Source organism: Salvelinus sp. IW2-2015, linkage group LG25, assembly GCF_002910315.2.
Source record: "Salvelinus sp. IW2-2015 linkage group LG25, ASM291031v2, whole genome shotgun sequence".
NCBI lineage: Eukaryota > Metazoa > Chordata > Actinopteri > Salmoniformes > Salmonidae > Salvelinus > Salvelinus sp. IW2-2015.
The window spans coordinates 9,330,883-9,345,865 of NC_036865.1; the positions used below are offsets into that span (position 1 = coordinate 9,330,883).

Consider the following 14,983-nt stretch of genomic DNA (forward strand, 5'->3'; position numbering starts at 1 on the left):
AGCCCCGGTCAGACCAACGCCAGCACTGCACGTGATCAATAGCAATAACCTACTCTGTACTGAGACCACAGCTATATATATATTCGCCCTCGACTTGCATTTTTTTTCTCCTGAAGAAACAGTTGCTCAGACCTGCAATATTTCCCGACGTCTGCAGCCACACATATTCTTCGAGGAGGCTGCACGCGCCCTTGACGACTAAGGAAAACGAGCATTAGTAAACTAATTAGAGGGCAACATGTGACAGTCAGAAAACGACTGATTGCAAAGATGTTTCTGATGACATTGAGAAGAGGGTGTCCATAGTAACCGATACCTGCTGCAAAAGGGGCAAACAAACGATCGCCTTTGCTCCAGTGCCAAGCTCAAAACATGACTGGAATGCAACCCGTTTGTTCTGCATGAGGACCTGGAAAACTGCACGACATTCGATTGTATTGGAGCCTGGCTAATATGTATCGACGAATGTATCCATTCATGGCCTGTGTAAGAAGAATCGCTAAGGGTTTAGCGAGCTACGTTGTAGCAGGAGGTTATGTCAGCGCTTGAAACGGCGCAAGGGGGTTTAGGAACGATTTAACTTCAGAACACCTTACCTCGTGTGCTCTTTTCCTATGCATAGCCTAATAAGAAATGCTCAATTAAACCAGCTACAATACAGACAGCCTCGCAAATATCGGATATCGTAAATAGCCTATTGAATTTGAAATGTAATTTAACAGCCTACCGACGTTGGATAATTGTATGCCTACAATGCATGTCCATCTCTGCTGGGCACAAACCTTGAATGTAATGTAGGCCTAGTAGACAAACATTTACCAAAATGCTACCAGGTTCTATTCAAATAACGGGAGAGGCACTGTCGGGAGCTGAGATCAAGGATATTTGTGAAAGCCTGAAAGAGAACAGTGTGAGGCTTTTGTCTATCAGGGGATGTCAGCTTTCAGACCGAGACTTCGGACGGGTGTGTCGCGGAGTGACGGAGTCCCACTCACTGGCGCAACTCAACCTGAACCTCGGTGTGGTCTCCACCATCACRCGAACCAAGCATCTCGCCGATGCACTCAAGACCAACAGATCGATCCAGACCCTTTTGTAAGTAGTATATCACAATTAATAAGTTGTCTGTCTGATTGAATGATTGATTGGTCTTAGTGGTTGATAATGATATGGCTACTGTCTATTCACTCATTGTAATCAGCATGGGTCCCTCAATTTGGGATCCAGTAAGCGCTGTTGCATGTTTTCACCATGGCATCACATGGGGGACCGGACCCTAATTACCATGAGGATGAGCATGAACTCAAGTCTATGTCAAGTTGATGCTTTATGTAGCTTGAAAGCGGTGCTCTGCATTAGGCTATATGTGTAAACATGAGTGAATGAATTGGATGGTCTTCACTGGCACTTTCATATGGAATGATATTCTGCATTTTTTTCCTCTTTCTCTCCTCCCATCTCTCATATGCCACAGTCTCCATGGAAGTCCCCTCCTGGATGCAGGATTGGTGACACTTAACACTGCTCTTTCCACTCACCCTTTACTGGTGTCTCTGGACCTGGGGGACTGTATGCTGGGGGACGAGGCACTGCGGCTAATCTGTGGCATGCTGCCTCCGGACGGGGCCAAATCAGGTAGAGCCACGCAACACTGCCCTCACTTTTACTGGAGGTATCGGACTCTGAACCTGCTTGGCCGGCCGAGGGACTGGGGCCTGGAAACAGTAGGCTAGTGTAGAGGTCCTCTCTTGTTAGTGTGTGTGTGTAGGGAAAATGGACGCAGAGAGATAAACACATATTTTAGTATAGAAAATACAGTCCAGACAAATTGCCACTTCTATAGGCTTTATAGAGCATTCATAAAGTTGTTATTAACACTACATAGCTCTGTCACAATTATCTTTTTCCATCCTATATGTAGCATGACATTAGCTTATGAGTGATTTCTGAAGCATCTTTATAGGCTTTATGAAGGCATTATGTTTACAATTAGACTCATTTGACATAATGGAGAAAACACACACTAGCTAGTCAGTGCCTTTACTATATGGCTATATTCGGCTCTGGCTATAGCTAGTTGGTCATTTGATGGTGATAGACTGCCTGTCCCACAGGTCTTAGGGAGCTGACTCTGAGTGCAAACCCCAGCATCACCACAAAGGGCTGGGCCCGCTTGGCCATCGCTGTGGCCCACAGCTCCCAGCTCCGAGTCCTCAACCTGGACTACAACCCCCTGGGTAAGAACCAATCACGAGGACACAAAACCAATTACAGTACTTTATATCAGGGAATTTCTTTATATGGAATCAAGTTCTTAACATTTTAAAGGAATATTGCACTCAACCCAAAGTGCTGCAATAAAAATACTTCAATATTAACTATTGTGAACTTCAAGTGTTGGAACAACATGAATGTGTCATCATGCGTAATGGGCCTGTTTCAGAGGTGAAGCACTCTTGAGTTACCGATGATGTCCATTTTATGGGCCAGTTGCCTCCTGCATTACCCAATAATATTTGTTATCTCCATGACATCCACCTGGCTGCTTGCACTAGAGAGAAAGAGAAATAGGAAAGGAGGTCATCTGAAGAACATAATGTCCCAAGTTAACTTAAGGTTACATTTTAGAGGGCATAGGCCTACTTGATACACAATTATAGGGCTATGGTCATTTTGGGTTATACAGGGTATAACATTTGGGTTCCATTTCATCCATCTGAATTATGGAGATCAATGACACTCCTAATGACTGGCACATCAAAATCAATCAAATGTATTTATAAAGCCCTTCTTACATCAGCTGATGTCACAAAGTGCTGTACAGAAACCCAGCTTTAAACCCCAAACAGCAAGCAATGCAGGTGTAGAAGCACGGTGGCTAGGAAATGCTGTAGCAAATTGTAGGGGTAGCCCAGACCAGGACTCAAACCTAGGTTCAGTGACTGTCAGCCCAACACCTTAGCTGTTACGCCAAGAGATCTGAATCCCTTGACGAGGTGTTGGGTTAAGGTGGTTACACTATAGCAAGTCCCTCGTGTGAACTGCCCCTCCCCCCGCCTCACGGGCGCTATCCCACTTCTGACACCAATGTAGTGAACACCGTGGGTAGCCCCAACTGGGACTTGTTTGGGCTCCCGAGTGGCGCAGCAGTATAAGGCAGTGCATTTCAGTGCATTTCAGTGCTAGAGGCGTCACTACAGACCCTGGTTTGGTCACGGGCTGTATCACAACCGGCCGTGATCGGGAGTCCCATAGGGCGGCGCACATTTGGCCCAGTGTCGTCCTGGTTAGGGGAGGGTTTGGCCGGGGTAGTCTGTCATTGTAAAATAAGATTTTTTTCCTTAACTGACTTGCCTAGTTAAATAAAGACAAGAGATCTAAACCCCTTTATGATGTCGCTAGGTGTTGGGTTAAGGTCACAATACTTATACTGTTGAAAAGATGTGCATACGCCTGATGGTGAAAGCCGAACCGTACACTCAGTGGTCAGTTTATTAGGTACACCCATCTAGTACTGGGTCGGACCCCCCTGTAGCCATGAAGGGATGCACCTGGTCAGCAACAATGTTCAGATACGCTTTGGCGTTCAAATGTTGCTCAGTTGGTATCAAGGGACCTAACGTGTGCCAGGAAAATATTCTCCACACCATTGGCCTGTACCGTTGACACCAGGCAGGATGGGGCCATTGACTCATGCAGCTTAAGCCAAATCCTGACTCTGCCATCAGCATGACGCAACAGGAACCAGGATTCGTCGGCCCAGGCAATGTTTTTCCACTCCTCAATTGTCCCGTGTTGGTGATCGCGTGCCCACTGGATAGGAGTGGAACCTGGTGTGGTCGTCTGCTGTAATAGCCCATCCGTGACAAGGGCCGACGAGTTGTGCGTTCTGAGATGCTGTCCAAATTTTTTTTGTTGCCCTTTTTCTCCTCAATTTCGTGATATTCAATTGGAAGTTAGTCTTGTCCAATCGCTGCAACGCCCGTACGTAATCGGGAGAGGCGAAGGTCGAAAGCCATGCTTCCTCCAAAACACGAACCTGCCAAGCAGCACTGCTTCTTGACACACTGCTCGCTWAACCCGGATGCCAGCCGCACCAATGTGTCGGAAACACCGTACACCTGGCAACTGAAGTCAGCGTGCGTGTGCCCGGCCCGCCACAAGGAGTCGCTAGAGAGCGATGGGGCAAGGACATCCCGGCCGACCAAACCCTCCCCTAACCTGAACGACGCTGAGCCAATTGGGTCTCCCCCGGCTGCGACACAGCCTGGGGTTAACCCTGGGTCTGTAGTGATGCCTCTAACACTGCAATGCAGTGCCTTAGACCTCTGCGCCACTCGGGAGGCCTGAGATGCCGTTCTGCACATCACTGTTGTACTGCACCGTTATTTGCCTGTTTGTGGCCCGCCTGTTAGCTTGCATGATTCTTACCATTCTTATCAACAAGCTGTTTTCTCCCACAGGACTGGCTCTGACTAGATGGTTTTTGTTTATCGCACCATTCTCTATAAACCCTAGACACGGTCGTGCGTGAAAAGTCCAGGAGGCAGGCTATTTCTGAGATACTGGAACCGGCGCGTCTGGCACCCACGATCATACCACGCTAAAAGTTGCTTAGGTCACTCGTTTTGCCCATTCTAACATTCAATCGAACAGTAACCAAATGCCTCGATGTCTGTCTAGCTGCTTTATATAGCAAGCCACGGCCACATGACCTACTTTCTGTAGGAGCGAACCATTTTCATGAACGTGGTGTACCTAATTAACTGTATATCAGTTTATGCTGTTGGAATAAATTAACTATTTATGCAAATACTAATGTGTGTGGTCCTAATCTGTTGTTCTGAGTCAATGGCACCAATCAGATTTCTGTAATTCTCAAATGACAAACTCACCTTCTGAATTCACTCACGTTTTGGCTGTGTTGGGATTCCAGGGGACCAGATTGCTGGTATGCTAGCAGTGGCTGTGGCGTCCAGCAGAACTCTGGAGGTGTTAGATCTGGAGGGAACAGGACTCACAAACCAGTCAGCACAGGTCTGTAGTGTCACCAACATCACCACTAGAGCATAGTCATCTGCACCACTGAGTGTGTGGAAAAACATTACAAAGAAAGTGAGAAGAAATCTGATGAATACTGAACAAAAATATAAACGCAACATGTAAAGTATAAGCTTATTTCCCTCAAATGTTGTGCACAAATGTGTTTACGTCGCTGTTGGTGAGCGTTTCTCCTTTGCCAAGATAATCCATCCACCTGACAGGTGTGCCATATCAAGAAGCTGATTAAACAGCATGATCATTACACAGTGCTGGGGACAATAAAAGGCCACTCTAAAATGTGCAGTTTTGTCACACAACGCTACAGATGTTGAGGTAGCGTGCAATTGGCATGCTGACTGCAGGAATGTCCACCAGAGCTATTGCCAGATAATTTAGAGAATTTGGCAGTACGTCCAACCTGCCTCACTACCGAAGACCACGTGTAACCACGCCAGCCCAGGACCTCCACATCCGGCTTCTTCACCTGCGGGATTGTCAGAGACCAGCCACCCGGACAGTTTATGAAACTGATGAGTAGTATTTCTGTCTGTAATAAAGGCCTTTTTGTTTGGAAAATCTCATTCTGATTGGCTGGGCCTATGCCGTCCCAGGCCCACCCATGGCTGCACCCCTGCCCAGTCATGTAAAATCATTAGGGCCTAATGGATTTTTCAATTAATTGATTTCCATATATGAACTGTAACTCAGTAAAATTGTTTATTTTTGTTCAGCAGTTTCATTATGATTTAAAGCTTCCACCCCTGAAATGAAACATTTTGGTCATTTAGCATACACTCTTATCCAGAGCGGCTTACAGGAGTAATTAGGGGTCAGTGGCATGCTCAAGGACACAGACTGATTTTTCAGCTAGTCGGATAGGGGATTTGAACCAGGGACCTTTCGGTTACTGGCCCAACGCTCTTATCCGCTAGGCTACCTGTCGCCTTGTCATGTGAAAATGTGTATTTCATATCATTGGAAAAGACACCGGATTCACATGGATTTGCACCAAGTGAGCAGTTCGGATGTCACTTCAAGCCCAAATATCATACTTTGACTAAAACGATGACTTGACCTAAATCGTTGCGCAACATCATGGGTAAGCTCTGGCCATCGTCTTTCAGCTCGAAAAAGGATTTCTACTGGTGTGGCCATTTGACTTCCATGCCTCTTCTCAAAATGTGGTGCCCATTTCCAGCATTACTAATGCCAATCATCAATTGAAAAATAACTCATTTATTTTCATTTAATGTTATGGAGGTAGCTTTTCACATCCCTTATGGTTCCATTATATTTAATGACCTTTAATGTGAATGTAACATTGTTCTATTTCAATCCCACCTATTCTGTAGATTGTAAATTGATTTTATGGTTATATCCACTAGGTGGGGCTGCTGTATATCAAATCTCCCAATTTAACTGTCATCATACCAAAGCCCTGTTCCTCTCATGGTCTAATTTCAAAGTCAGTCTGTTTTCTTAGGAGACGAAGGGGCTTTCATGTGCATGCATATGAGTGTGGAACAACAAGGGTGGGAGTGCTGAACAGAGCCTTGGGCTAGCATACCAAAGTCACCGTCTGGTGGCTGCGAGGCCTCCCTCAGTCTTTGATCAAAGTAAACTTCATCTGGACAGGCAGCTCCTTCTGGTATTGACCCATAACCCTGAGTCTAATTTGCTGTGAAGATGTGCTTACCACACTCAGTGTGTTGTGAGAAAAGACTTCGCCAGCTGTGGCCTGGCAAGTGCAAATGAAAAGTGCTCAAGGCTTTTGGACAATTTATCAATTTCAACAGACTTTCAATTCATTTTCTAGCTACTATGTCTCTCTCCTGTCTAAAGCTAACTGATTTATAGAGACTAGCCTTGACATGCACTTCACACTAAGAAGAAACTTCACTGCTTTTGAGACGAAATACTATAAATCTGAAATATTTTTTGTTACGTGCCGAAGTAAAAAACAAAACCACATACTGAACAAAAATAATCGCAACAATTTCAAAGATTTTATTGAGTTAGAGTTCATTTAAGGACATGTAAATTAATTAATTTGGCCCTAATCTATGGATTTTACATGGGAATGCAGATATTCATCTGTTGCTCACAGATACCTTTAAAAAAAGTAGGGCATGGATCAGAAAACCAGTCAGTATCTGGTATGACCACCATTTGCCTCATGCAGCGAAACACATCTCCTTCGCATAGAGTTGATCAGGCTGTGGAATGTTGTCCCACTCCTCTTCTTCAATGGCTGTGTGAAGTTGCTGGATATTCGCGGGAACTGGAACACGCTGTCGTACACATCGATCCAGAGCATCCCAAACATGTTCAATGGGTGACATGTCTGGTGAGTATGCAGGCCATGGAAGAACTGGGACCTTTTCAGCTTCCAGGAATTGTGTACAGATCCTTTCGACATGGAGCCGTGCATTATCATGCTGAAACATGAGATGGTGATGTCGGATGAATGGCACGACAATGGGCCTCAGGATCTCGTCATGGTATCTCTGTGCATTGAAATTGCCAACGATAAAATGCAATTGTGTTCGTTGTCTGTAGCTTATGGCTGCCAATACCACCATTGGGCACTCAGTTGACATCAGCAAACCGCTCACCCACACGACGCTATACACGTGGTCTGAGGTTGCGAGCCCGGTTGGACGTACTGCGATATTCTCTAAAACGACGTTGGAGGCTTATGGTAGAGAAATTAACATTTCAGTTCTTTGGCAACAGCTCTGGTGGACATTTTTTGCAGTCAGCATGCCAATTGCACACTCCCTCAACTTTAAACTTCTTTGGCATTGTGTTGTGACAACTGCACATTTTAGTGGCCTTTTGTCCCCAGCACAAGGTGCACCTGCGTAATGATCATGCTGTTTAATCCGCTTCTTGATGTGCCACATCTGTCAGGTGGATGGATTAACGCTCACTAACAGTGACGTGCACAAATTTGTTTACAACATTTGAGAGAAATAAGCTTTTTGTACGCACGGAACATTTCTGGGGTCTTATTTCAGCTAACGGAAATTGTGACTAACACTTTACATGTTGCGTTTTCATATTTTTGTTCAGTGTAAACGTACGTTCGCAACCTAGAATAAAAATCCCCACTGGCATGCAGAACTCTACCTACAAAGTCCTCTTATCAACCTCTACTGTAGCCTATCAGTGCTCCATGACAGCCTCCCTCCCCTGTGCCCCCAGGTATTCCTGGACGTGGTGGAGAACTACCCCACCTGTCTGCGCGTGCTGGTCCTGGCTGAGAACGCCATCAACCCCGAGCTGCAGCAGAAGATCTCAGACCTGCTCTCCGAGGGAGAGGAGGACGACGACAAAGAGAGCGAGGCACGATGCAGCGCTGGCATCCCCACCAGGGAGAAAACCACCTGGGTCCCCCACAGTAGTAAGGGCTGACCTGGCCAACCAAAACACTCTCCTTCCCTGTCCCTTCTTAGTCATAGTCTAGACAGTTCCACTGGGGTGTTCTGTTCAAAATAAATCATTTTCWATAATAAGCTGCTATAAACCCGAAACGTCGGTATAAGTGATGACCTAAAATAACTCTACTAACTAACCATTTTGCTGAAGAATGAGGCCTGTTCCCGTTTCCGGAGTGCTTTAGAGTAGACTGGTAGTCAGATCTGTTTGTGCTTTGGCCAACTTGTTCATTGTCTTTCCGTCTAAGGCTAAAGCACCCTACAGATGTGGCGACCAGGCTAGCTGTGGTGTTATAGAAGTCCTAAACCCGTTTCCGTTGTCTCTGCCCCTTGCAGACTCCCACCCCCAGAGGGTCCTGCTGACGTCAGGTCTAGGCGAGAGCCTACTAGCTGAGACTGAGATGTGATTCCACAGCCTTCCTACCTTTTTAGTTTTTACCTCTTTTCTTTTTGCTAGTCTGCACATCATTGCGTTTAAGATCACCTAGTAGCCTGCAACCAATTACACTTTTTGCATGACCTGTAGCACTTTTACATGACAGAATACATTTTGGAGCAGGCACAAAATCCTTAAAACCCACACCAAGTGACTTATAGGCAATAGTGAATTATTTATTTTAAACATGCACAGTCTATTTATAGTTCCGATTTTGAAGGTTATGTAACCAATACAAGTCCGTATGCTCTGATATATCGACTATATATGATTGTTGTGATGGTCTGATGTCAGAATAAATCTGTTTGTTTACATCTTCTTAAAGACGTTTGGATTCGTGTTTCCTGATTGGAATAGCTTACTTAATAGTGTACAATAGCTCACTGAACACGGGTTTCCTTTGATCTTAATGTACTTTTCTCTCTACTAAATGGTTTACTAATGTTTCATATGAACATTTATTTTGAAATTGTAGTAATAGCCCTAATAACAGGATGATCCTGGGGTCAGCACTTAAACGTCACATACAAAATTATCTGTAACGAGCATGTGGTAATTCAGTATCACACTATGACAATGCAGCAGTGTTTCATCATCCCTGTATACAGTGAGCCCTACCCCCACCACCATCATCATCATCCCCCACAACCGCCAGTCAAAGCTGATTACTATGGAGGAAAGGCATTATCCCCATCAAATCCCCTTGTTTYAYGCCTTTGTGCCTAAATGAATTTCTAACTGGGCTATATCCATCCATGTTATGACATTCTATTGAGAATTTTTTGCAAACCTCCACATCAATACATTTTAACGCCTCTCCAGTGTGCTTAGGGATGTTATGGACAGAGTACCAACCAACATTATCCATATTGTGACATTCTATAGGACATTCTTTCTAACCTTGTCTTAACGCCTCTTTCTTTGTGATGTTGTGGATTGAGGGTACAACAAGCCAACGTTAAAGGCACAAAGTCTTAGCCACAGAATCTCTGCATGACATGTCACAGAACGAAAAATAGAGAGCAGGAATTAATGCCCATTCCGGACCAGCACATTCTCATGTACGGTAAGCATAAACCAATCACTCGTACAATTCACATTCAGTTTCGTTGGTAATCAGTTTCCAAGGAGACCATAATCTTATCTCTCACTGATCTGAGTAATCCAGTGAGGCAGGTTTCTGATGTTGGGGTGCATAAATGAAAACAGACATTTACTGTTACCCCCTTTCAGTGCTCCATTCCCATAGGACAGCTAAATAATGAGTGGAACCAGGGATGGATATCGCGATCAATCTCCCGAGTTGCTAAGTGACAGGGACAACAGAAGCCTGTTTTTCCAGTGTATCTCCTACATCTACTCCTGTTACACTTGAACCCCTTGCTGGATATATACTTTGAGGGCATGAAACAATAGTTTAGGGCACAGTCCGTTTCAATGTTGATTAAATGAATTATATCATTGTGACGGCAACTGTAAGTAGGCTACTTACACTTTTCATAAGCAGATTGCTGACCCTGTTAGTCATCATTGGATGCCACAGAGGACAATGGAATGCAGGCTGGTGGACCATGCCAAACGAACGCTGCATTGCTGGCAATGATAACATCTCGTCTGCTATGCAATCCGATGACGTAGAGAATCTCTAATGCCGGCATCTAATTCAATTAGGGTTCCTTTTTTAATCGCCGTCCCCTTTCTCTGGCAATGAAGGCATTTCAGCCATGAAAATCTAATTTGAGCTGCAACAGGATCTTTCGATGGAGCTCCAATTTCCTAGGTTTTACTATTGTGAGAACATTGGGTGGTGTGATATTGAAAAGGAATTGTGCATACCTCATGGAAAAGTACTTTCAATGATTGTCAACGTCCACCAAATGAATACATTAAATCATTCACAAATGTAAAAGTATTTAGGCTTTTCTGTTTGTATTCATATCAGTTAATCATTGGAGGGGAAAACTCGAGGTGGACTAACATTTTAAAAATGATCCTGAACTGCAAGTCCAGGATGAGTCTTATCAGTAGGGGGAACCCTTAGGTAAGAGCTACTGTTCTAATCTTCCAAGGTAAATGTGGCTGAATGTTTAAAACGGAGCTGAACTTCCTGATTTAGCCTCGTTTTCCGGCTCGTTCATTAAGAAATGCAGCTTGTTTGACATCAAATAGCCCATCTCTGTAATTTGTTGGTCCCTAACTAGCCCCAATGTAAATGGGACACTATTTTAATGTTGCACATCTTTTAGTTGTCTCATACAAGTATTTATTATGAATTTCTACAATTTATAGTTGGTTTGAGGTTAATTCGTTGAAGTTTGGAACTATAACGTTAGGTGGGTTGGTTGTTTAGCAACAAAACCAACGCGTGTGCATCTTTGGGGCAAAACAGACAGGGTTGGCTTGGATGGTTGACAACATGTAAACGATACTTAGTCTCCAATGTTTATTGAAAACAAATACATTTGCACAATGAGGAATTGTCTCATACATCGTTGCAGTTGTTAGTTAGCTAGCTAGCAAATGTTAACCATATTAGCATTGACGTGACAAAACACCTCAACTACATGGTATCAAGAACAAGATAAAAACTAGCTTAAACGAGCCACCTACGATTCCCCACATTGCCGCTTCTTTTCATTGTTGCTGGATATCTGGCCATCTAGTCACAACACAGACTTCTGCCCCATTGAAGCGTGCGCATCGTTTGTGACGTTGTCAGCTAACCAGTCTACGGACATTTTGAAGGATTGGCCCATTTACTGATGGTCCCTAACTAGCCCCATAGGGATACCAAATTGACCATTGTCCTGACGATAGGGTCGCGAGCAGCTGCACTGCAGCTTGGGTTATATGGGCAGGTTTGAAATCTACCCAACCCAAGGAAAACTGTTTCAGTACCCTTCATTCACTGAAATAATTTTTTCCCCTATCTCGCAAATCTCTGTTTTGGACGAGACTAACATCAATTATCGTATTTACACTTTGTAGTCAATTTTGTCACTAGAATACATGTTTGACTCGGATGCCATATAGGCCGTTTTCAAAACAAGAAGTTTATTTTTAGGGGCAGTCGCTCTTTAACCTCTTATAAAAGGAACAAACCAAGTAAAAATGTTGAGGTAACATTGCTACATAACCAGACCACAAATTAAGTTTAAAATATTTAATTTGTTTTAAAATATACATCAGTTAAATTCAGAAAAAAATGTTCAGTTTTAACAGTCTTTTGTATAATTCTGTCCAAGTAATTTTTCTGAAGAAAAAAAAATCACATGATACATATACATGACCATGGAAGCATACACTTACATACAAATCAAAGGAAATCTACAAAGCTACGAATGAACAGACACTACATCAGGAGAGCGATAATATGCAACCAAAGAACTCAACGGAGCACACTTTTCTTAGTATGAGAAAATAATCTGATTGACACTCTTAACTCCATGCAAGACTGGTAGACAGGGTTTGGTTTGGGACCAACAGTTTCCTCGTAATGGAAAACATCAGGTACCACAGACTGCAGTGTGTCCCCTAGAATCAAATTATAGGTATAACAGTATTAATCCCCAATAAGCACACCATATATTTTAAATGGCACCTGCAGCCAAATAAAAGTCCTGAATTAGGCATGTGTATTTGAGAGTATTTAACATGTATTTCATTCATGTCAAAGGGATCATTTGACAACTGAACACCATAAAAGGAGACGTGGTGAATAATAAACAGCAATGGATGCATACGTTGATGTGWCAAGACAGCATCTTTATTAGTATTCATGAACCATCTCATTGCAATAACACCACCCTTGGGCAGGGACTGGCTTTGTCACCTGGCAGAAATGAATGCTGAGAGCACAAATGCAGCTCAGAATGTATGATTACACTATAAAACCTGCTTCTGTATTCATATGTAGAGCCGGTGTTTTCTAATTGCATAATGTAATACTTTACGCTCCAGTTAGTCAAATATCAATATTTCCAATAAACCCTTGGCACTGTGTAAATATTGCATTGGAGACAAGGCTCCTATGAACAACTGTGACTGGCTGTTTAAGTCATGCTCTGACTAAAATTAACTGTGAGCTACCTGTTAACGGTTACCGTCACAGAGGGATTATCAGTGTGTTTATTCCACCGCATCAGATAGAAGAGGAGCGACGAAGCTGACATTTTTCAACATTTCAGACTAAATTTTAAAAAGCTCCACATGACTGGAGCATCCTGGGAAGGTGACCTTGGATCAAAGAAGAGATGTGTCGGACGGAGATGTGTTCAATTATATTCTTGAAAGAGGAGTCATTAAAGTTGCAGGAGACCAGATGTAAAGGCCTATTTATAATGCTGGGTACATTAGAGCCCCGCACATTTTATCCTCCCCCCCRCCCCCCATTTGAATTTTTGTATTTGCACAAAACCTTGTCTACAGCACATCTGATGAGACCATTAAATATTAAAAATGTACATTTCCAGTTTCAAGACCATGACAGACTACCATTCCTCCTTTCTCTTTTTGAAGTATTAGAGACCTATTTCTGAGTGTAATAAAACATGAATAATTTAGCCAAGGGTTGTTACAACTATTAATTACGGGCTATTAACAGCACATCTAGACATAACGGAAAGACCAATAAGCAGACTAGGCAAAATCAAATAGCTAAAATAAAAAATAAAATAAATGTTTAAGGCTGTAAATGGGTGGTGACATGAACTGTGTGGATTTGTGAGCCCTCAGTCCCACGTCCCGGCCCGTCACACAACAAAATGGAGTTGAATTATTCAGGGTTCAGGAGTGAAAGCTTCCAACATATTGGATACATTATGTGGAGAGCCTTTTATACCGGAATATGGGGACTCATCTCACTCAGGAGGGAATACAGCTCTCAAATATGACCCCAGTGACTGGCAGCGGCACAGTACTATACAGAACAATGTTACCATTTCCTTGATATGTTATGTACTTCTTGGTCTAAGAACATAGATTTTAGGGGGGACTGAAACTCACATCTACAGGTACAGGGAGATGGCAGGCTCAAGAGACATCAAGGAGGAATCTTTTTCCCCCAGGTGGTTTCTGTGTTCCAGCATGCACTGCCTGCCAATGGACTTGAAATGATATTACACCATCATCAGCCCATAGACGGTGGCATGAACATATAATACCAGACGGATTAGAGTCTGACTGACACCATGTGGACACAAGAGCATGTCTGAGGGTTGAGAACACTGCACCAGGCGTGCAACTGTATCCTGGATTACTGCCTTATAACGAATGCAACTGCAGAGCTCCCACTGTGAGCGGTCAATCTAGGATCAATAAAACAACAGGACTGTATCATAGACTTCATAACCACACAATCAAAGAGCTGTTAGAAAGGTCAACAAAAATATATCACTTTTTTTCCCATCAGTAAATCATCCTTGTGTACTAAAGCTACATAGTTGAGTGTCTGATGCTGAACAAATGGAATTAAAATGAACACATTAATTCAACATGGCTGAATGCAGAACGCTAAGTCAATTGAATATAATGGACCCAAATGAAAAAGAAAAAAAAAAGTACACAAAATCAATTCATAAAATCACAAAAATAATAAATCTCTTGATGAATGAATAAATATTCCCTATCCATATAAAAGCATGTGGATGAAAAAGTAACTACAGTGAAAGTAAACATTACATACTGCATGCCATTTATCAAATCCAGTTACAAGTATGACATCCTCGGTGAACTCCCACAATGGAGACTGAGTAATACACCAATCAAAATACTTTCCTGGTTAGGATATTGTCAACGGTAGAATTACCTCAAATCTCATCAACCAGCTGTCATACCTTTTGCCTTTGATTATTCCTTGTCACTTAGATGTTCTGGACACATGTACTGTAGCTGTATGAGATACAAATACAGTTGGGCAAAAAAGTATTTTAGTCAGCACCATTGTGCAAGTTCTCCCACTTAAATAAAAGATGAGAGGCCTGTAATTTTCATCATAGGTACACTTCAACTATGACAGACAAAATGAGAAAAAAAAATCCAGAAAATCAACATTGTAGGATTTTTA

The 14,983-nt window shown here is 43.0% G+C and overlaps 1 protein-coding gene across 1 annotated transcript; it reads left to right on the forward strand.

Annotated features, from left to right (window-relative positions):
* On the forward strand, positions 1–9,243 carry lrrc73 (leucine rich repeat containing 73). The gene is made up of 6 exons (XM_023970471.2): positions 1–1,095; positions 1,475–1,635; positions 2,115–2,237; positions 4,937–5,037; positions 8,251–8,449; positions 8,820–9,243. Exons 1-6 carry the CDS (start codon positions 824–826, stop codon positions 8,888–8,890), a joined length of 927 nt encoding a protein of 308 aa, XP_023826239.1. The 5' UTR covers positions 1–823; the 3' UTR covers positions 8,891–9,243.
* Positions 9,244–14,983: the final 5,740 nt, after the last annotated feature.